We start from the raw sequence: 21,363 nt of genomic DNA on the forward strand, positions 1-21,363 counted from the left end.
GCCCGGCCGAAACGCATCTAGGTCTCCGCATGCAGTTTACATTCCCAGCCCGGCATCTCTGCCCTCCCCTCCCCTCCCCTCCCCAAAGGCATTTCCCAAGCCTCCCGCTTGGGACCCTGAAGTCGGGGTGCTGGGAGCGGCCCCTCCCGGGGGTGGGACAGGGGAAACCAGCCCTGCTTGAGTGACAGCCAGGTCCCACGTTCCCTACTTTTTCTGTTGGCCAACAAAAAACCTGGGCCCCCTGCAAGGGCTTCATCTAGACTCACCCCAATTCTCCCAGATCTCCCCCCAGACCTCCACCCCGGAGTGGGGGCCTCTATGTCTCTTGGCCTCTGTGGAGTGTTTCGGGGCCTCACTAGCACGAGCTAACGAGGGGCGGACGGCTTTTCCTGGCCCACACTTCCCTGCATGGCCCCAGCGCTCTGGCCATGGTTTGCCCGCTGTCAGATGTGCTGAGGACACTCTGCTGGCAGCTCCCGGCCGTGGGCACGCGCCCCTCTGCTGGACACCCTGCCCGACCCGGGGCTGTCGGGTGCCCATACCTCCCCTCCTGCAGGACAGACGACTGAGTGAGTGAACGAATCACGCCCTCTGAGTCCCCCAGGTTTATGGTCTAGTCTGTCCTAGGTCCCCTTCACAGCCTCCTTCCAGAAGCACCCATTGGGCACCTTTGGTCTGCCCTGCCCCACGGAAGGTGCCTTGGAGACATTTCAAGAAATCCTGAAACCGCGTTGATTCCAGTGTCAGCTACCTTTGGGGAAGAGGCAACGGCTGAAGCCCACCCGCCTCTCCAACAATACCGACGTGAGCAGGGAGCCCCTCGGAAGGGAGGGGCAGAGGTGGGCAGATGAGCTGGCCCAGAGGACGGCAAGGGGCCGCCAGGTTCAGAGAGGCCCAGAGGGCCCCGCTGCCTTGGGCGTCCGCAAGTGCCAGGCGGGGTTTCAATTTGCCTCTGAGGGTGAATATGGATGCCGGCGCTGGCCAGGAGGATGGTTGGGGGCCGGGGGCGGGGGGAGCAGGGGGGGAAGGAGGGTCTGCAGGAAGGGGGCAGGGAAGGGCGGCCTCGTGTAAGCCCTGGAGGCTAAGTGGCGGCAGTCCTTGGGTCTTCCCTGCTCACCCGCCTGTTGCCACGCCACGGTGGGCTCCGGGCAGGGGGGGTGCCCAGAGCTCAGGCCGCTGGGCCCCGGTTCCCCACCATCAGCTGGGGGACCTGTCAGAGGCCGCCCGAAGGGACACCAGCAAGATAGCAGGGAACAGAGGGCCGGCCGGGCCAGGCGCCACGGTGGGCTCACGTTAGGCATTAGAACTGAGAACAAGCCTCTGAGGGAGAGCTGCCGTTACCCTCTTTACAGATGAGAAAGGAGCTCAGAGAGGTAGAGTAACCTTCCCACACGTGCACAGTTGGCGAGGGTGGACACAGACGTCCACCCACAGGGATGGAGAGTATGGGGCCCGTGGGGCAGGGGCACCGACAGAGGGCCGGGCTGTGCAGCCCCTTTGCCAAGGAAAGACTGAAGGCAGCCCAGGTGTGGACCTGCCTGGTCCCTGACCCCTGGTCACCAGGCATCTGGTAGAGCAGGGTTCCCGCTGCAGCCGTTTTGCCGATGAAGAGCCCAAAGGAATAAGGGCAGTGCCAGCAGCCCCAGGGTCCCCAGCTTCCTTCCAACCCACAGACCACCTTCTTAGCAGCTCAGCACCTGAGCCGACCTCACCACGAACACTCCCCCGGCAGACGGCAAGTCCCTGGCCTTCCACTCGGAATCACAGGCCCCTCAGAGCCATCTGGATGGGGGTCCCGCCTGTGTCTCCCGCCAGCTCCTGGCCTGGGCAGCAGCCCACCCAGGCCCCCAGGGCTGTGACACATGGCCCCCTTGACCTGCCACCACTGTGACCTTAACTTGTCCCCTGTGCCTGATGCCATGGGGACATGGGTGCACTTGGGGCAGGGCTTGGGCTGACCACCTTCCCTGGGGGCGGCAGTTGTTCTGGGGGGGAGAGGGTGTTTGCAAGGACTCCTGCTCCCCCAGGACTGCCCCCCAAAGCTATCCCTTTCAAGAGAGAAGAGAGTGCAGGTCCCCCCCCAGCTCAGGACACCCAACCTCTGGCCAAGCCCTTCCAACAAGGCTCTGACTTCTCCCCCAGACCAAATATAGGCGCCTCACACGCTGGGCAGCTTGGGTCTCAGAGCCCCACCCCACAGACACTGCTCAGCCCTTTCTGTCACCACTTTCTGAATGGGGTGGCTTGGGTCCAACCCTGACCCGGCCTAGGAGCCCCCGCCCTCTTGTCCTGGCCCCAGCAGGAGCTCGTTCCCAGAGCTGCTACCTGGGGGCTCGTGTCCAGCTGCGCTCTGGACACAGAGAACAGACTGGTGGGCCGGGCCATGAGGGAGCTCGGGTTGGGGCGCTGACTAGGCAGGCGCCGGCAGGAGGAGGCCGCTGGGTCCACGCTTGTGTCAGCAGCCGTGGCACGGGCTCCAGAATCCCCCTCTGCCAGGCAGTGAGCCGAGGCCTGAGCCCAGGGCGGCTCCGTGGGCCCTTGTCCTGAGGAGGTGCGCATTCTGGGTCCCACCTGGCCTCAGGGGACAGCTTCTTCCTGCTGCTTCCAGAAGATGGATGTCCCCAAAGGAAGTGCACGTAAATCCTAAGAGCTGGGTGACGTGTGGCACATCCAATCAATGGCTCGTGACAGCCATAACTTTCAGCCTTCGGGAACCACTGGTGCGTCCAGGGGCCTCGCGACAGCCAGCTCCAGGAGCTGGACACGCACCCCCCAGAAGCTAGGAGAAGCAAATAGCTGTTTGTTCCTGGAGCTGGTGCCAGAGCTTCCTCCTGAGGGTCTGGGTTCAAGAGGAGAAAGCCAAGAGCTGGAAGGAGCGTGTGGACTCGGGAGGCCTCAGACCCTGCAGGAGAGTCCCAGCTTTTCTAGAACGTTCTTTCATATTCCAAAAGCCCAGTGTCCCTGTGCGGCTGACCCTTCTGTGGCCCCAGAACATTGCTCATCCATCGCGAGTGTCAGGCGCGTGCAGGACTGGCTTCCCATGGCTTCCCTGCTGTGCTCAATCCCATTTGCTTAAACCAACACCGGGCTCTGCCCATCGCAAACCAGAGGTGGCCCTGCCCGCTCGCGTCTGAAAATACGTCCTTCTGGGACCACTGCGGGCCATGCATGACTGGCTTCCGGACCTTCCGATAGCGCTGTACTCCAGCCTCGCCCGGACACCTGGATGACAGCCCAACTGGAGAAGCCGCCTTGGGGACCCTGCAGCCCGGGTGACTTTGCACCTTGGCGTCTCCCAAGGGGGAAAATAAATCACAGGTCAATGATCAGTTCTACGTGCACATTTGTCTTTTATTCTCAACCCTTTTTAGTTATAGAAATAACCTGCACATTGACAGAACCATATTAATGCACTTCCACTTGACCCTGCTTATCGATAACTTGTTTGTTAGATGATCCTTAATAATCATAAGTGAAGAAAAAGGGGTCATGGATCTCCAGCAGTGGCTGCTTGACAGACGCAAGTTTGAAAGTCCCGAGACCCAAGGCTGGGATGCGGATGGGGCTGGGCTGATGCTGAAATGTGACGACCCTCTCCCACCCCGCCCTGCCCACCGTGAATCCCCCGGGATTTGGGCTCTTCTTGGGCTGTGAATTCCCACCCCTCCTACTGGGGCATGGGGTCACCTTTAATATCGTGAAGGTGGGCGGGTCAGAGGTGATCACTCCACATTTCAGCACAGAGTTGAATTTCAACTCCCGTAACAACGTCAGGCAGTGCTTTCCAGGGACACAGAAGTGACACAATGTGAAAAGGCAGCCACCAGTGGTCCCTGTGTGCCCATGGGGGCAGTGACCTGGGGGACAGAAGGCCTTTCCCCATCAGATTCTGGCTTGTCCAATCCTCACCCTTTAATTATTCCACGTATTCACTCTGCAAATACTTGAGGACCCTCTCACTTTGGGGATTGCAAACTTCCAAGCCGGAAGTACATTGTTTTGAATCCCGATTATAATACTGTAGCAATGACAGTAATAACAGCCCAACTGTCAGCCCTGCGGGAGGCACAATAATCTCTAATAATCCCCATTTGCCCGCTGAGCTCAGAGAGGTTGAGTTCCTCACCCAGCGTCACACAGCTGGGAAGAGGCCGAGCTGGGATTCCAACCAGGCCGCACTCGAGCCATTAGGTTGTGCGGCCTCCACAGATCTGGCTCCATCTGGGGAGCGGGTCGGGGGTGGGCAGTGAGGAGGAGGGAGGGAAGGATGAGAAAGGGAGCTGGGCTTTCTCTCTCACAAAGGATGTTTCCCATCTGGGGGGAGGAGCCAGCTCTGCAGAGCCCGAGTGCCTGGGCTTTGGTCACAGCTGCCGTGCTAACTCGAGACCACCGTGCGTGGGGTCGGTAGGAGGTGGGGAGCCGCCCAGCAAGAGCGCACACTTTCCTAATGGGGCCCAATTACAGCAACAGCTGTGTGGAGGAATTCCGCACTGATCCGCTGTGAAAAGTGGGCAGCCTTTGGAATCTTAGAGCATCCATGCAACTGCCCTGCAGCCAGGAGCCCCCGGGGCCCGGGTCTGCTCTCTGGGGGGCGGGTTGAACCAGCAGAGCTGGGCCAGCCCACCCACTCCCACTCCGCCTCGAATTTCCAAGCACACCCCAGGCCGCCCCCACCCCGCTTCTGCATTTCCAGCTCAGGGTCAGGCACGTTGAAGATCAGGGAACTCGGGAGGACTTCCCAGACTTGCGAGCGCCTGTGGCTCAGGCCGCCCGCCCTGGGGACGCCTGTCGGGGCTTCCTGGCTGGCATGGGGTGTCCGCTGGACCCTCCTTCCTCAGGTGCCTTGGCAGGGCGGGAGGGGGCACAGGGCAGCACAGAGAACCCCGGCCCAGAGTCGGCTCTTCCGCCCTCCGTACCCGTGTGCCCCTGCTAACCTGCCTTGAATTGCTCGTCTGAGAAAAGGGGGGCACATGCGTCGGAGGCTGGCACTGTCCACGGCACCCCTTCCTGGGGCGGGCAAAGGGGAGTAGCCTACAGTAAGGGTGCTCAGAAGCCACAGTAGGGAGGACGAGGGCTACCTTGGCCTCTGGCAGGGTCGGCAGGGCAAATCTAGCCTGTGGCCTGTGTCCATGTGGCCTGTGAGCTACGAGGGCCGTTCCATGTTTAAAGAGTTGTGAAAATAAAGAATATGCAACAGGGATCACTTGTGGCACAAAAAGCCTGCCATGCTTACTGTCTGGTTCTCTGCAGAAGCAGCACGTGCCCCCCATCTCCCCGGCCCAGGGCAGACACCGTCACCAGAGGATGGAGGTGGGAGGTCCCGTGTCCTTGGAAATGCGGGCACGATGCTTCCTGAATGCTCTGTGAGCACGGAGGATGGGGTGGGCAGAGACGGCTCCCCTGTCCCAGGGCAGCTTTGCTCAGTGGCCAAGAGACGGGGCAGCCAGCAAGCCGGGTTCCCAGAACACCTGATCCCGCGAACAGCTGCCGCGCCCGCCCGGCCCCCACCCAGAGCGCATTCTCAGCTGCAGCCTCCTGCCGGGAAGAGATGGTGTGAAATTGGAAGCAGTTTGAAACCACTCCGTCCCTTGTCTTTCTTTCCTTTCCTGTTTGTTTTCCAACAAGAAGTGCTCAAAGTTGTCATGAAGGAAATCTCCAAACACCCATTGGGATGTCCACCTCGAGCCCCTCAACATCCCGGTGAGACCCCTCAGATGGGGAGACCCTTCCCAGGGGGCAGGTCTGGTGGCCGAGGGGCCCTGGGGGACTCGGAGTGTGAGGGTGGGGGACACATCCTCATGACACTGGGGGACCTGGGCGCCCTCGCCAACGCCTTCTGAAGAGCCCCTTGGCTCATCAGGAATGGGCCGCAGGTTGTCATGGAGGCCGTCTGGCTCTCGAGACCTCAGCTAGGGAGCTTGGTGCCCGAAACTGTCCTCTGCCGAGTCCACTTTAGCACGACGCTGGAGGGACCCAAGGATGTGCCTGTGTCACCTCGGGCCACAGTGACACCCCCAGAAGTGCAGAGAATGACACACAGACACCAAAAGCACCTGCTGACCGTCCTGACTTCTGCACAGAGCGTGATTTTACACGGCATCCCCTCTTTCTAACGAGTCGCCAGTGTGCGAGAGGTCACGTCAGTGCAGCGAGCACAAGTCACTGCCCTCCGGCCCCCGCCCGAGGTCTGAGATCTGAGGTCTGGATCCCACGGCTCTCCTGAGAGCCGGCGTCCAGCAGCCAAAAACCTCGGGACACGTGCCCAGCCCTGCTGCCTGCCTTCCTCTTTGTAGTCCTGAAAGCAAAGCAAGAGCTTCTTCAGTCCTTCTCTGGTTTTCCTGCAACGGCCAGAGGTACGAATGGGCAGCTGGAACCCCGTCCACAGACCCCGGAGGGGCGGCGTGGGAACAGGCTCCCATCAGACCTGTAGCAGGAGTGGCTGCGGGCTCGGGCCATGGGGTGGGGAGGTGGGGTGACACTCTGGCGCTCGCTGCCATGCCTGTCACTTTAACATGACAAGGTCACCCTCTGCCTGCGGGATGGACTCAGAAAACCGACCCCCATTAGTGCCGGAGGTAGAGTGGGCACAGGGGCGTGTGTGTCCCCAGGGCCGTCTGCAGGGGAGTCGGGAGGGCGCCTGGGGGCCCCGCGGGCTGTGAGCCTCTCCGGTCCTGCCCCACAGCTCTGAGCTGGTCTGCGGGCCGTCGGCGCTGCCAGGGAAGACTGTGCATGCAGCCCGTGCCTGGGACAACACGGCCTCAGGGAAACACTGACCGCGTTCGCAGAAATATTCTTGGGGCCAGACGGATTTTTAAAACTCTATTCTTGGAGCTGGGAGATTTTGTTCGGCAGCATAACTGATTTGCTTTTTCCAAAGACTGAGAAGAGAGCTGAGGTCTGCCGGGCTGCGAACCACACAAGGTCTGTGCAAGCACTGCCCGTGGGGGGGCGGGGGGGGGGCAGCGTGTCCCACACCTGGAGAGAGACAGGCAGAGATGGGGGAGATAAAGAGTCAGAGACAGAGAGAGACAGAAGGAGAGAGAGAGGTGGAGGGGACAGAGACAGAGAAAGATGGGGGAGAGACACAGTGCAAGCAGCCCCCGGAGACCCCGCCTGGCAGGGGCCCAGGAGAACCAGGGTAAGCTGAGGGGGGAGGGCACGGGGATGGAGACTGGGGTCCCACCGGCAGAGCTCAGCAGGCCTGCACCGTGGGGGTGGATGGCTCCCGGACAAAGACAACCTGAGCTCATCAGAGACAAGCATCACACCCGCACGTGTGCACAGCCTCAGCGGGGCTTGTGGTTTGACCGCTGGGCCAGCCTCCACCTCTCAGCACTTGGGGCGAAGAGCGAGATGGGCCCCCGTGTTGGGTGCCTCATTGACCCTCCTGGATGGCCCCGCCCCGGCCCCCGGTCCCTGTCCGGCTGGGCAAGCCCTGAATCCTCACACCCTCCATCTTTGGTTGTTTGGTTTGGTCTAACGGTCTCAATTACGGCACAATCGTGAACTGGAAAGACGGATTCCTCTGAGTGGATGCTGACGGGCTCTGCAGAGTCACCCAGCAGATGGAAGCAGACTTCTGGGCTGTTTTCCTCCCCCAGTTCCACACCCGAAGCAAACACATCTGCGTGCCCTGGTCGGTTCGCTTTCCCTCCCTAGACACCCTGTGCTTCTCCAGGTTTCTGCGCCTGGGAGAGGCCCTCGGACTTGGACAGATCCCCCCCTCAGGACTCTTTAGAAGAGGGACAGCCCTGCGGATGGAATCGGTGATGCCAGCTGACGGGGACCGCCTCGTGGCAGGTGATTTGTTCTTGTCTGGTTTTCCTCTATCAGAAAAAAGGTTTACTTGTATGAAACGATAAAACTTGGGATACAGCAAGGGGGCCCCATCTCAAAACAGAGGACCGGAGAAGTAATGAACTTGACCCCTGGGTGCCTGTGTGTGTGTGGGCCAGGACGGCGTGCCAGCCCCAAAGCCGACCGCAGACCAGCACCTGCCCCCACAGCCCCGGGGCGGGCAGCCCGCTGGAGGAAACTCTCCACAGCCAGCAAGGGAATCTGGCCTCTGCGTCTCACCCAGTCAGGTCCCAGAGCTGGGCCCTGAGTCCCCGATCCTGGGGTCCGATTTTGGGCCCACGGGTCCTGATTTCCTTCTGGCGCTGGCCATGAGTGGGCACGGCAGAGCTGGCCACGGCCATGTCCCTGCTCTCTGGGCTGTCTGCGCTCTGAGCCCCTCCACTCAGCAGCTCATGCCTGAGAGACACCACAATCTTTTTACCCAATTTTCCAGCTGAGTTGACTGAGGCCTGTGAAGGTCAAGGAGCTTGCCCGGGGTCACTGAGTAACACGGCTAAGCCTCTGGCCTCAGGACAAGGGTGCAGGACTCTGGTTCCTGTTCCTGATCGCTTCACCGAAGCCTCTTTCATAAATAATAGAAATAACAGGGCTTCGTTTTTCGCCGGAGGATGAACTCCCCAAACCACCACCAGGGCTGTGGTCAGCACGCGCTGCCAAGCCCTCGCGGGGTTCGAGGGGGCGCGAACAGCAGGCATTAGTCGGTCCCAGCCGTCCAAAGGCCTGGAAAGAGAGTCTGACGCGCGCTACACGCAACAGGGGCTGATGAGTCATAACTGACAGTTATTAGCCTATCATTAGACGTATGAATTGCCTCTTTCATACCACATGCCTATCCTTCAAGTGCTTTATTAACTAACGTTAACCAACCCAATTAGCAAAAGACACTGTATTTGTGTAATTAGTAACTTGAGGCTTTATCCTGTCTTGCTCTTAAAGAGAAAAGGCATTGGATGCTGATTAGCTTACACTGTACAATTAGAGAAGAGGTTGGGGCTCAGCCGGAACGTTCTGATCCCTGGGGTCCCGTTAAGGTACCCGGCCCTCCAAAGACCCGCGGGGGTTTATGCTTGTGGTGTTTAAGCGTCTCCAATTGCTTCCTCTCGCATCCAAGCTCCTCCCTGCTGTTGGCATGGCCTTCAACATGAGGAAGGGGAAATATTTATTTTTATTATAAACGTAGAGGCCCAAGCAGTGAGGAACCTTGTTATTAAACCCTCCAAGCCCAGTTCTGCAGAAAAGCTCAAAATCCAACTTTGAGTATTGATTGCAAGGTTTTTTTTCTAATCGGATGCCAAGAGGAGCTCAGTGGGGAAAGATGTGTCGGGGCCGGCCCTGGAGGGCAGCTCCTATGTTTGCGTCTCTGAGCGAACAGTCCGGTTTCAGAGGGGCCAGATGTTCTAGCTAAGAGCTGCAGGCTGCAGGCTGCGTGCGTGCACGCCACACAGAACTTGAGAACCGGCTTCTCATCCCGTCTGAGTGATCGGGCTGCAGGGGGTTCACCAAGAGGGCCCCGTGTTGGAAGTGACCATGGTGCACGGGCCAGGGGCCCTTCTGCACTCCCCATGGGAGCCCCAGACTCCATTTTTTTCATTTATTTTAAGATATATTTTTTTGATGGAAACCATTTTTATAGTCTTTATTGAATTTGTTAACAATATTGCTTCTGTTTTATGTTTTGGTTCTTTGGCCGCGAGGCATGTGGGGTCTCAGGTCCCCGACCAGGGATCGAACCCACACCCCCTGTGTTGGAAGGCGAAGTCTTAACCACTGGACCGCCAGGGAAGTCCCCTCAAACCTTAGTAGTTTGTGAACCTGCAGAGCAAGCTCTGTGGCTCTGAGTAACTGCCCCACTAGCTCTTCTTTTATTTGTATTTATTTACTAGGCGCGCCGGAAAACTCACAACCGGGGGTTGCTCGTACCATCTTCCCGCTGACCACCCTCGAGTTCTGGACGGGAAGGAAGATGGCCTCTGCCTTCCTTCCCAGCACCTGAGCCACCTGAACGAGGGAGCTGGTGTTTCACCAAAGCAGCCTTGAACCTGCCCAGCTGCCCGGCACCGCCCACACCCCCAGGCCGAGCCATCCTGAACATAGCCGCGTGAGTGATCCAGGCTAGCTGTCCCCTCACCCCTGGAGCATAGAGAAAGGCAAACCTCCCGCACCGAATTCCATTTGTTCGACAGAGGCGACAGTCACCTTGCAGGGCCTGGCGGTGCCTGCGGCCCGGTGGCCGCCCACACGTCTGGCTGCCCCAGGAGCTCTGTCCCGGGATCCGACACTTCTGGGGGCGGAGCTGGATTTCCTGCTTGCAACCCAGATGCTCGGGCAGGGGCAGCGAGCAGACCTCCCTGACTTCATTCCAGGGCCCGTTTTAGAGGGACGGAGCCTTTTTTCAACTCCGTCAAGTAGGATTCTCAGGCTTTTTTTTTCCCCATTACTTCTCAAATGAAGTTCAAACGCTTTAAGTCTGAAAGGCTCATCTCTTTTCTGGTCATCCTTGCTTTTATTCTCTGCTGCCTGTTCTCATGCACTTGCACACACACGCGCACACGCACACAGACACACACGGACTATCTGCCCATCACAGGCAGGTGGGCACGAGTCCGCCGGGCGCTCACGGAAGGCAGGACAGACGAGGAGACCTGGGTGCAAACACTGCAGAAACCTCTTCAAAATATTTGGGTTTGTCAAAATCCCAAACCGCTGTTGCCAGGCAGTTTTCCCGCTAGTGTTTGAGCCCTCGGGTATTTTAAAGGAAATGAAATCCGTGTGTTTCTGATTTATTTATACTTAACTCATCAAAATGCTGTTTTAAAGGACTATTTTGTGTCCAAAATGCCCTTATGCCTTTTTTCCCTTCCAAACGAAAAGCCATGTTTTGCCAAGTGTATATGACCTTAAATGCTAACATATTCAAGGCTCTTTCGAAAATCAAGCTCGTGAAGTCCAAACAGACCTGAACCGGCACCGACGCCCACTGCCCCCAGAAACCCAGCACCGGATGGGCAGGCGACGCCCTTTGCCCCCCCTGCTTTTAGCTCTGTGACTCTGCCCCAAGCAGGGGGTCCACCTGCCCCCACCATTGGAGCCCCCTGGTGCTGTGTCCGGTGGGAAATGAGCAAATTTCCCAGAGACGAGAATCCCCAGTTCTGGGGTTTTACAGGCCCTCCCAGAGCTCTAGCTGGCCCAGCTCAAGGTCACCTTGAGTGCGGCCCCTGCTTGCCCCGAGGACAAGGGGGCAAATGCTCCTCCCGGGAGAGGCGGGGGCTCCCTGGTCCTGTGGACCCCCAAGTGCCTTTTACCCCACCGGTCAGGGTTACTCCTCTGCCTCATCGCCCCCCTTGGACCTGCTGAAGGCAGGCAGCCAGGTGAGCACACAATTCTGATGCCGGTTTAAACCACTTCAGACCAGGACAATATTTTCTCTCCACTGAGAGAAGAAAAAGGTGGCGGTGTCAGTCCTGAGCGCGTGCAGGAGGGGAGGGGACAGAGTCCCACTTGCCGGCTGGGTCACTTAGAGGGGGACAAGCTCAGGCCTCCAGAGGGATAAACAAATACAGTGCTAGCAACACTGTCCCCTGACCTATAACACGGGGCTCAAGTGCTGTGCTTCGGGGTGTGATATTTATTTCTGGCCGATTTCATGCGATGGAGTTCAATTATGAATTTGATTGCTTTTTTTGTGCACAATATAAAATCCTTTATCCTCACGGCATTTAATTGTGTTCCCTGGCAGATTTGGTATTCGTCACGGCCCTGCTGTCCCCAGCCCCAAAGATAAACCATCCAAGGGGCAATAAACGTCCACTCTGATTATTGATGCTTTCAGGGAAATTGATTATCTATTTGAGGGGCGGAGCAGGCTGATGTATTACTGCCTCTTTCCCTCACACGAGAGCTTCCCTGAAAGACAAATCTCTTGATTGGTGCAATGGATTTTCTATCATATCTAACATTTTCCAAAGTGATGCCGTTTTATCTTAATATTTGGAAAAGGAGGTACAGCTTCTGATGCAGCCGGGAATTCTCCGTCATGTGCTCGCGGCATTTAAAGTTGAGAAAAGCAATGAGATAACAACTCAGAGCCTGGTGGGGGTGAGGGGGGGGCTGCTTCCTTATTCTGGTTGCACATCCTCTGTCCCACGGCCGCGGCTGAGCGCCGGGGCCCACGTGACATTCGTATCACATCTGTGATTTACTGAGAAATGTGTTCCCGGGGTTGTGATATTAGTGTGTGGTCCGAATCTTCAGAATTCGTGGAGTCTTTTCCTGCACCCCACGGGAAGAAAAGCAGGCTTTGGAAGAGTTTAATTGGATCCAAAGGAAAAAAAATCCAAGCAATTTTATTCTAGATTCAACAGCACGTACTTTGATGGCCAGAATGGCTTTCTCCCTCTTGTCATAATTTTTAAAACTGCGCAGGGGAGGAGAGTGTGGTGCTCACACACCTGTGTGGGGAGGTGCCGCCCTCCGGGCTGGGAAGGAGCCGAGTCCAGAGATGAACTTCGGCTCATCAGCGTCGCTTCTATTAGTCAAAAGATAACAGGTGTTATAAACGCGAGAAACGTTTGCCTCCGCGAAAATCAATAGCGACTCCATAATCAACATTGTGATTAGCTGTACCCTGGTCACGATTAGCCCAGGCTGTGTTCATGCGATAATTCCCTAACGGCAGAAAGAGGCCTTTATTTTGGCAGCGGCAGAGGCGGGGGATGGGGGTCATTTTGGCCTCATCCTGGCCCTCAGCAGATGCAGCGCACCTGTGGGCAGGTGGGCCCACGGCGGACGCCCGGCTCACACTCACTTCTGGGAGTCCTGGAGCTGCACCTTCCATGGCTGATCTGAATGCCCCGCAGGCCTCCCTGGGCCTCTCTGAGAGCAGCCAGCCCCGGGCTTTGCTGGCAGGGTGGGCAAGCTGCACACTCTCTCCAGTCCCCTTTGGATGCATAATGCCCGATCTTCGGGGTTTGGAAACCACCAGCTGAGGAATCACGGGTGGGTGCACCTGCAGGCACAGAGCTGGCAGTGGCCACGGCGCTGAGGGCTGAGCTCTGGTTCTCACTCCCAACCCCAGGCCCCACTCTGGAAACATCCAAAGACTTTGCAAAACGCCGGTGCCTGGGTCCACCCCCGTCTCATGAATGTCATGGGTGTGGGCCAGGAGGGCCCGGGCGTCGCAGTTTGTGAAAGCTCCCGGGTGATTCTGGAGTGCGGCCAGGGCGAGAGCAGCCCCAGCCCCACACGGGGTCTGGGAGCAAGGCGGCTTGGTGGGGGTCTAGAACGTCCCAGCGGGCTCCGCCATCCGAAGCCCACCAAGAAAGGAGGGACGGTGGACGGCGGGCTGAGAGCTCCCACCCCTCGTGGCGGAGGGAAGGAGGGAGAGCTTCCCAGAAGAAAGAGGAACCCAAGCACTGGGCCTGCGTGGAGCCTCGGGAAGTGCATCCCAGGCCGGGACCGCCCGAGCAGCGGCCGGCAGGCTGGGGGGCAGCTCGCCCCTGCGGGCAACGAGGTCTCTTGTCCTCGGCTCTCCCACCGGGCTACTTGCTTTGTGGAGGGTGGGCCCCATGGGACCTGAGTGCAAGGTCACGGCGCCTGACGCTGAGGCCGGCCCTGTGGGTGCATCTTCCCTCCCCACCTAGGGCACAAGCACCAGGCCCGCAGGCCCCTGTCGGGGAGCAGTGAGTTCCCCGCCATCCAGAGCAGACCCCGGGGTCCAGGGAACAGAAGAGTGAGAAGCCATCATCACGAAGTTTCCTGTGCTGTCCTGTCCCCTGACAGGCTCTCCCGCACAGATTTCTCCACACCACGAAAACTCAGAGAGGGGCTCCTGGGTCCTGAGCCTCAGAATGAGGGGAGAGTGATTCTCCGTGAGGAACTCACGTGTGCATGCATGCGCATGCGTGTGTGTGCGTGTGGGCGCATGCCTGTGCTTTGTGCGCATGCGCACACACGTGTGTCCCTGCTGCACCTGTGAGCACGCGTGTGTGTCCCGTGAGCTCAGGTTCCGGCTCGCTCAGGGCCTAGTGCGAAGGGGCCGGATGCAAAACGCCCATCCTGCCTCTGCTCCTTGGGAACAGCGCTGTGTGCATTGTGCATCTGAGGCCAGACTTTTTCATGATTGATGGCCTGGGCAGTACCTCTTTATTTTTAGTGAAGAAAATACAGTGCTTATAGACCGGGTCCACTCGGTACAAAGGGGCCCCACAATGCAGGCTCGGGCATTCTTCCCTTATTTGCACAAAGACCATGCATCCAGGCAGCTCTTCGCATCTTGCAAAAAAAGGTCCCACATACATTATCCAGTTTGATTGTCCCTCTTACGCTGTGAGGCAGCTCAGCCAGGTTAAGTGACTTGTCTGAGGTCACACAGCAGTAGAATGCACCAGTGCCTGGGGGAACCAAGTCCAGGCCTCTGCTTCCGTCAGCTAGAGGCTGTTTCCCTAAGGTCAGAGTGAGACAGAGGCAGTGGGGCCCTGCTGGGACTTTCTCCAGTGTCTCCTTCTATACTAGTGTTGCACACGGCGGTCTGAAGCAGCGGCCATTCCAGGGCCGGCCCCTGCCTGAGCCATCACCACTGTCCACCTAATGGACCCCCTGGCCTGTAAGATGCTGCTCCCCAGACAGTGTCTTGACTGCAGGGGTCCAGCGTCCTGGTGCAGCGTGGGTGCTCAAACCGCAGAGTGTGGAGTGGCTGCCGGATGCTGGCTTTGCTGGGATCGTGGTGGTTTTCCCAGGGCTGGGCCGGGCCAGGCTAGCTGTCCTTTCTCGCCCAGGCAGCCTGTCTCTGAGATGTCTCAGCAAGGATCTCCTCCGTGCAGGGCGGAGCATCGGCCTCCGAGGAGGTGAGCAGGCGGCCTCCAGGCCTCCAGACCGCTTGCATCTCTGTGCTCCTGTTTGCCCGGCTGTAGCAGCACTCCGTCCACTGGAACTGCTTCGAGGCTGGGCCCTTCTAGACCATTCCAAAGCTCACCATCCACCTGGCCTTTCAGGTGGAGGAGCACCACGGGCGGCCAAGGTGGGCAGCAAGACCTGCGGACGACAGTGCGGCTTGCTCAGCCAGAGGCAGCTGGTGCTGCTCCAGAGCTGTCCCAGGCCCTGGTGACCTGGTCCAATGCCCACCGAGCGGACCAGGGGCGGAGGACACAGGGGAGGCCTGCTGGCACCTCCTGGACTGGCCCTGCAGGTGTGTCTGAGCCGGATCAGGCCCGTGAGCTGCCCCAGCTGATGGCTAAGGTGCCGAGACCTGGCTCCACGTGTGTGAACCGGCGGGGGTGATGGGCAGGATCTAGGGCCTGGACGCACGGAGGAAGGTCCTCGGATGGAGAGCTGGCGCAGGCTGGGCTCCGAACAAAATGCTTGCACCTCCCCCTCTGCTCCCGTGGGTACTAGTGATCGTCTGTGCAAGGTGAGGCTCAGGTCTGAGATGCAGGCAAGCTTGTCCTGCAGAGTTCCGCCGCAGGCTCTTGCTGTCCGAGGTTACGTGGTCAATGGTTTTCAGGAGACGTTCATTATTACCTCGGCGCCGAACATCTGTGGCCAGCACGGCCGCCTTGCCGGTTCCCCAGGGAGCCCCCATCAGTCTGGATCCTTATTCTACACCGACTTCGTGGATCCCGAGGTCCTCGAGCCCAGGGGAGGTTGGCTGTTCCGGGTCCTAAGGCTCACCCACGTCGGGGGGATGGTCCCCGAGATTCCAGGGGGAGCCCCCCACCTCCCCACGTCCCACATCAGTGGCTGAGGGCACAGCCGGGTAAGAGTCGAGGGTGGCGGGTTACGGTGCTCTGCCCGGCAGTGTCGAGCTGGCCCCTCTCCTGGGCCCGTTCAGTTATTAACCCTCGTAGGACATTATCTTGCACCGAATCTCCCGGGTGCAGAGCTGTGGCCGGGCTCTGGGAGAATTTTATCGTCCTGTTCCCGAGCACCGCAGACAGGCCTGGGTGATCATTAACCCGGCTCCTGATTCCCTCTGTTCTGAAGATGAGCTTCCCGCTCCCGGCCAGCCCCTGCCCTCTCCTCCCACGCTTGGACCCCTTCCCCCGCCCCAGCTCCGAGGGGAAAGAATGGGAAAGCAGGTCCTCCGGGAGCTGGCACGGCAGACAATGGGTGTCTTGTGTGAGTAATTTAGCGCTGTGGCCAGTCAATCTGGTTTCTGGGCCCGCTGCCCTGACCCTCTTTAGAGAGGCTCGCTCTCCCCGGCACAGTGTGAAACGTTTCCTTTCACTGCACGACACTCTGCAGATTGAGACGTCAGCCTGGTCCAACTGCAGCAAATTAGCAATTTTTCTTTTGCTAATTGGAAATAAAAATGTTTGCTGAGGGAGCCGTTCGTCGGCATGCGGCTTTCGGTTTCTGTGCACCAGAAGGGCAGCGTTGAAAACGCGTCCCGAGAGGCTGCCCACCCCGGGGTGCCCCTCACCGCAAATCCTAAGGGGCCTCAGGGCGGCGGGGTGTGGACACGCCCCTCCCTGGCAGCTCACCTGGGACCGGGGCGGCCCTTGCATCCCGGACCCGTGCCCTGGAGGAGCCGGGCCCTGTGGCTGCTGCCCCCACTTCAGAAAACCATTAGAACTGGGCAGGTTGCAAAGCTGTCAGGTGAGAAAGCCCTTTGCCGGGAGGAGGAAAGCAGAAAATCAGGGGTGAAGAGCCAGGCAGCCCGCACCGTTCCTAAGCACCGAGCGCTCCCCGAGAAAGCCAGCTGGGTTATCTGATTTCTGAATAAGTGTGCGGAGGACGGCACGCCCTTGCCCCGGCACACACCCGGGAAGCACCGTCCTCCGGCCTCCAGGGGACTTGTAGCTTCAGCCCCCCTCAGTTCCACGGGTGGAAAAGAGCCGGGCGCTTAGGTAGAAGGGGACGGAGGCTCCTGCCGGGGTGGAGAGAAAAGGAGGCCTCTTCTGCAGATTGGAACAAAGAAAGAAGAGCCTCAGGGAAGGCCCAGAGCATCCCTTCCCGAGGAAAGTGGCCCAGGACCTTCAGATCGAGTGAGGCGATTTGGAAATCTGCGTATAAACGGAGCCCCACCTGGGCACCCACACGCCTTGTGGCCGTGCACGCATGTGAGCCTCAGGGCGGGCGCGTGCACGAGCGCGTGCAGTGGACCGCTGTCCAGCCTCTGGGATCCACGGCGACCCCGGCTCCCCCGCGGTCCCCAGGGTCTCTCAGGAATCAGGCTGTCAGGCCAGCGCCTAAAGGGTTACCGTGTTCCCCCTCCCTGTTTTTCTGATAAAGCATTTGACAGCCATGCCTAATAATTCTTTCTGCTGGGTTTTTTTTCTTGATGTCTTTATGTGAATATGAAGCCAGAATGAAAGGCTTTGGGGGACCCCCACGAGAGAGGAAAAGCATGAAACAGGGGGGAAGAAAGACGGTGCGGGGGGCTCCCCGCCGTGAGCCAGGCATCTCCTTTGGCAACCCGCGACTTGGCTTCAGAGGTCCTTTGTAAGTGGAAACGAGTCTTCTTCACTGGGCCACGACAATAGGTGTTTTGTCAGAGGGGGCCGGGTGAGGGAATCGCGGCTGCAAGGGGCTAGCCCCCGGGGCCTGCAGATGTTGGACGAGGGATGATTTATTGCTCCAGTGTCCTCAGTGGCATTTGGCTACCTTCCCAGACCCCAACGTCGGTGACGGAGGAGGGAGGAAGGCGAGGGGGGAGGGGGGACAGGGCGGCATGGCTGAGGGGCCCCCTGACACCTTGTTTGGGGGGGACGGCAGCATGCCGGTACTTCAGGGCAGAGGAGAGGGCAACCCAACAAGTCCCGAACGGGCTTGCGGAGAACTTGAGGAAGCCAGGCTGAGGCTCTCAAGAACATTCCCACGTTTTTTAAAAAAGAAGCTGCACGGGACGCGGCAACAGAGGAGCAATGACTTGGGTGAAAACGGTTTGTGCTCAGAAGCCACCGGCCTGGCCATGGTGGCTGGCGCCCCGTCCACTCCCTGGACTGATGCGGTACCAGCTGCGTCCTGGCCCGGTTCCCCAGTGGCCGCCTGTGTTCCGGCAGCCAACAGCTGGGGTCAGTTTCACCCGAGCAGGGAGCAGAGAGCAGCGGTTTTCCTTGGGTTCTGACCTGGCCCAAACCCGAGAGGCCGTAAACCCAAGTCCAGCCGGGAGGGCGGTGACTGTGGGGTCCCCGCTCCCAGCCCAGACCAAGTAAGTCTGGAGGAGGCGGGCAGGGGCCGCCCGGCAGCCTCGGCACGGTTTCCCGAACCAGGAGCCTCTGAGCCGCCTCTGTGTCCCCTTCGCCACACCCGCCCAACCCCCATGCCAGACCCCGCTGAGCTGGCGAGCTGGCACGCCGGACACCGAGCCAAGGAGATTCTGGGCTGTTGCCAGGGAAAATACATTGCTGCCGGACAGCTCGCTCACAACCGAAAACCGCAGCTTCCCCGTGGAATCCCGCGTGGGGGAGAATTCCACTTTGGGCCTCATCCCGTTTTGGAAGGAGTTTTGAAAATACCAAAACTTGGATCGAGGAGCCCTGGGGGGGGGACGTTACATAAAAACATGAACGTCCCTGGTCCAGGGCTGGGTGTTCTGTCTCCCTCTGACCTCGCAGCATTCCAGCCGGGAACAGCGTTGGCACCGAGTTGCATTATGTGGAGGAGACAGCACGATCCCAGGCGGTGGGTTCGGGCCGTCAGGGGCAGCGGTGGCCCCCAGAAGGGACGGGGAGGGGCCAGGAGGCAGGGTGGGTGGCGGGTGCGGGCGGATGGTGGGCGCTCGTCCCCGGACCGGCCGTCAGCAATCTGTCAGCTCCAGTGTGCTGTTGACAGCCCGGCGGCCACAGTCCCACCCTCTGCGACATCAAGAACGACTTAAACGTCTTTAGCCTCAGGTTCGGGCCGGGGCCTTCGTTCCACAAGGCCAGACGTGGCCTAACGACAGTGTGGACCATGGCGCCTCTTCCAGGTCCCGGGAGACGCAAGGACGCCCACCTACACGGTCTGCGACAGGCATGCGGTCTGCCCACCTAGGCCGGGTCCAGCAGGGAGAGCCACCCTGGAGCCCCGCCGGGCCACACGGCACTCTGAAACCCACGGGTCCCTGGACGGAGCACGCCGTGCACGGCTCCTCCAGGTGGGCTGTCGCTTGGAGAGGCTTCGGCGCTCCTTCCGAGGAGGGGGCCCGGGCTGCAGGGACCCACACGCACGCTGAGTGGCCATCGCCGTCCGGCCCTCAGCCCGTGGCACTGATGTGTCACCGCGCTGGCACGGACGTGAGAACCACTCTGGGCTTTTTTGTTCACCGGACAGTATTTGGACACAGCCCGTCCAGCGTCTTGAGGGCCTGGCAACTGCCACATCAGCACAAATATCCCCCCCGACTTTTCCCTGGGATATGCAGACACATTTTTCCCATGGAAAGAGAGTGTGGCCTTTGTGAGGGGGGCACGGCCAGCCCGGATTACAGTAAAGATTAATCCCAAACAAGAGACAAGCAAAATAGACAAAGAGCATCATACACTTCACTTTTCAATGGATGTTTTCATAAATGTATGAATAATTTAAATTATCATTGCCGAGTATTTATTCGAGTGTTTCAGGGGGAAAAATGCCTCCTCTTTTTTCTCCCTCGATTCTTTTCATTTTTGTCTCATCTCTTTTATGTGCTGCATAGGCTGTTTTCTTGCCATCTGAATCGGTCCGGGACAATGGGATGTATGAGGCTGAAGGGCTGCGGAAGAATGCCGCCCTTGTTGGCGATGCCGTGCTTGACATTGATTAATGAGGGTGCGGACACGGGCAGAATCTCTGAGAGCCAAGGGGAAATCAGAGGGCCCGAGGGCACCCCGAGGCGGAGGGCAGGGCTGGCAGGAGAAGGCCACGGCCATCCCTCCACGCCCAGTGGGAAAAGGCAGCGGGGGGCACCCAGCACCGGAGCCTCCAGCACTGGAGGGTCCTCTGAGGACAGGGCACCGGGAGGGAGCCCAGGTCCTCCATCTGCTTGGGGAGGGAGAGCGAGCCAAGATCGACGTGCTGGGGACACCGGGCAGTGCAGCCAACCTGCACTTGCCGGCCGGCTCCCACCCTGCCACACATGCTGTCCCCCATCTAAGGGGGGCTGGCCCGGGGAGCGCGCCTCCGAAGGGGTCACAGTGGACCGTGGCCACGGCTAGGCCTTGATGAGCTTCCACGAGATGGGCACTTTCTCCCTGATATGGTCCATGCATACCTGCCGACCCCAAAACGGGTCTGGCCTGTTCTGTTCTGTTCTGTTCCACTTCATCCTGGTCCATCCCCTCCTGCCCTGTTTATCTACTTATTTTTGTGATAGGAAACAACACCTGCACCTGACCCCTCGACCGTGAGCTCAGGACGGACCATCAGGACCAATGGAGGTGACGGTCAGCAGACGGGATGGTGTCATGGAGTGGCCTCGTGATGACAGCCCAGTCGGCTGAAATGAATACCTTCAACAACCAACTGTGTAATCCATCTACACAGGCCCCGGGGCTTAGCTCTGCCGCCGCTGACCTCCCAGATTGAGGGTCTGAAGGGAAGGTCCGGGAGGCGGACACCCAGGGCGCCACGCCAGGATCTCCGCCGGTGAAAGGACAGGTCTGCAGCAGAGCTTGGGCTGGGGTCCCCTTGGCCAAGGTCAAGATTGTGGCAACCCTCTCCCCGGCTGCGGCGTTTCTCTTGTCAGGGCCTGACACGCTAGGCGGATGAAGAAAGAGTCTGGAGACAGCGCCCACCTCTGAAGATGCTCCCACTTTGGGGGCCACAGCTCTGGCCTCCGCAGGATGGTGTCATGGTGACTCCTGCCACAGCCTCGGGGCCCAGAGAGCCCGACTGGGGCTCCCGCTTTGGGAATCAGCTCCTAAAAGCCGCCATTGCTCTAGGCTCCCTGCGCTGTTCGGGCTGACAAAGGCGTTGTTGCTTAGACAGAGAGAGGTGGGACTGGGAGTTGCCAGGTGTGGGCCCCCCTCAGGCCTAGAAGCTTCTGGTTTCCGTCCGACAGGAGGATGAAGAAGACGCCTGTCTAGTAGGGAAACCACTTCCCCACTCATGCTCTCCCTTGGGAAGAAACATTATACGGGGAAACGTTTTCACTGCATGATGCTGAACCCCCGCCCGGCCCCAGGGCCGGTTGTGCATCGCGCAGAAAAGGGGGCTGCGAGGGCATGACCGTGGGCTCCAGACCAATGTGACCAAGTGACCACGAGACTCAGACACGTGTGCCGGCACAGCTCCCCCGGCCGTTCCGTTTGGTTCCCTGGCCACTCCCTCTGCTCTGCATGCTTCTGAATTAATGGACCGGGCGAGCGGCCTTGATAACGATCTGGAATCGCAGGATTAATGGGGGGCGGCGAGGTCGTGTGGGAGGGCGCCCGCCTGGCCTTGTGAGTCCTCGGTCTACAGCCTGGCTGTGACCTTGTTCGTGGGTGACCTCGGGGGGACATGGCGTCCCGGAAACCCCGCTTCCCCACCTGGACAGAGTGGATCCGGTTGGGAGCTGCTCCGCCTCCTGGCGTCCTGGGGAAACACTAGGTTAGAACATGAGGTGCT

The 21,363-nt window shown here is 59.4% G+C and overlaps 2 protein-coding genes across 6 annotated transcripts in view; one reads left to right on the forward strand and one right to left on the reverse strand.

Annotated features, from left to right (window-relative positions):
- The window catches only part of PRDM16 (PR/SET domain 16), a 326,525-nt gene that overhangs the window by 171,613 nt on the left and 133,549 nt on the right, over nucleotides 1-21,363 (reverse strand). The gene's annotated exons all lie outside the window — the stretch shown is intronic.
- LOC309661753 (uncharacterized protein) lies at nucleotides 8,238-21,106 on the forward strand. 2 transcript variants are annotated; one of them, XM_082463705.1, is made up of 5 exons: nucleotides 8,238-16,449; nucleotides 17,157-17,295; nucleotides 17,687-18,004; nucleotides 18,411-18,477; nucleotides 18,764-21,106. In XM_082463705.1, exons 1-5 carry the CDS (start codon nucleotides 16,191-16,193, stop codon nucleotides 19,007-19,009), a joined length of 1,029 nt encoding a protein of 342 aa, XP_082319831.1. In that variant the 5' UTR covers nucleotides 8,238-16,190; the 3' UTR covers nucleotides 19,010-21,106. The 2 variants fall into 2 exon arrangements, with proteins under 2 accessions (XP_082319831.1, XP_082319832.1); XM_082463706.1 differs by lacking the exon at nucleotides 17,687-18,004.

Source organism: Balaenoptera physalus (genome assembly GCF_965194825.1).
Source record: "Balaenoptera physalus genome assembly, chromosome: 1".
NCBI lineage: Eukaryota > Metazoa > Chordata > Mammalia > Artiodactyla > Balaenopteridae > Balaenoptera > Balaenoptera physalus.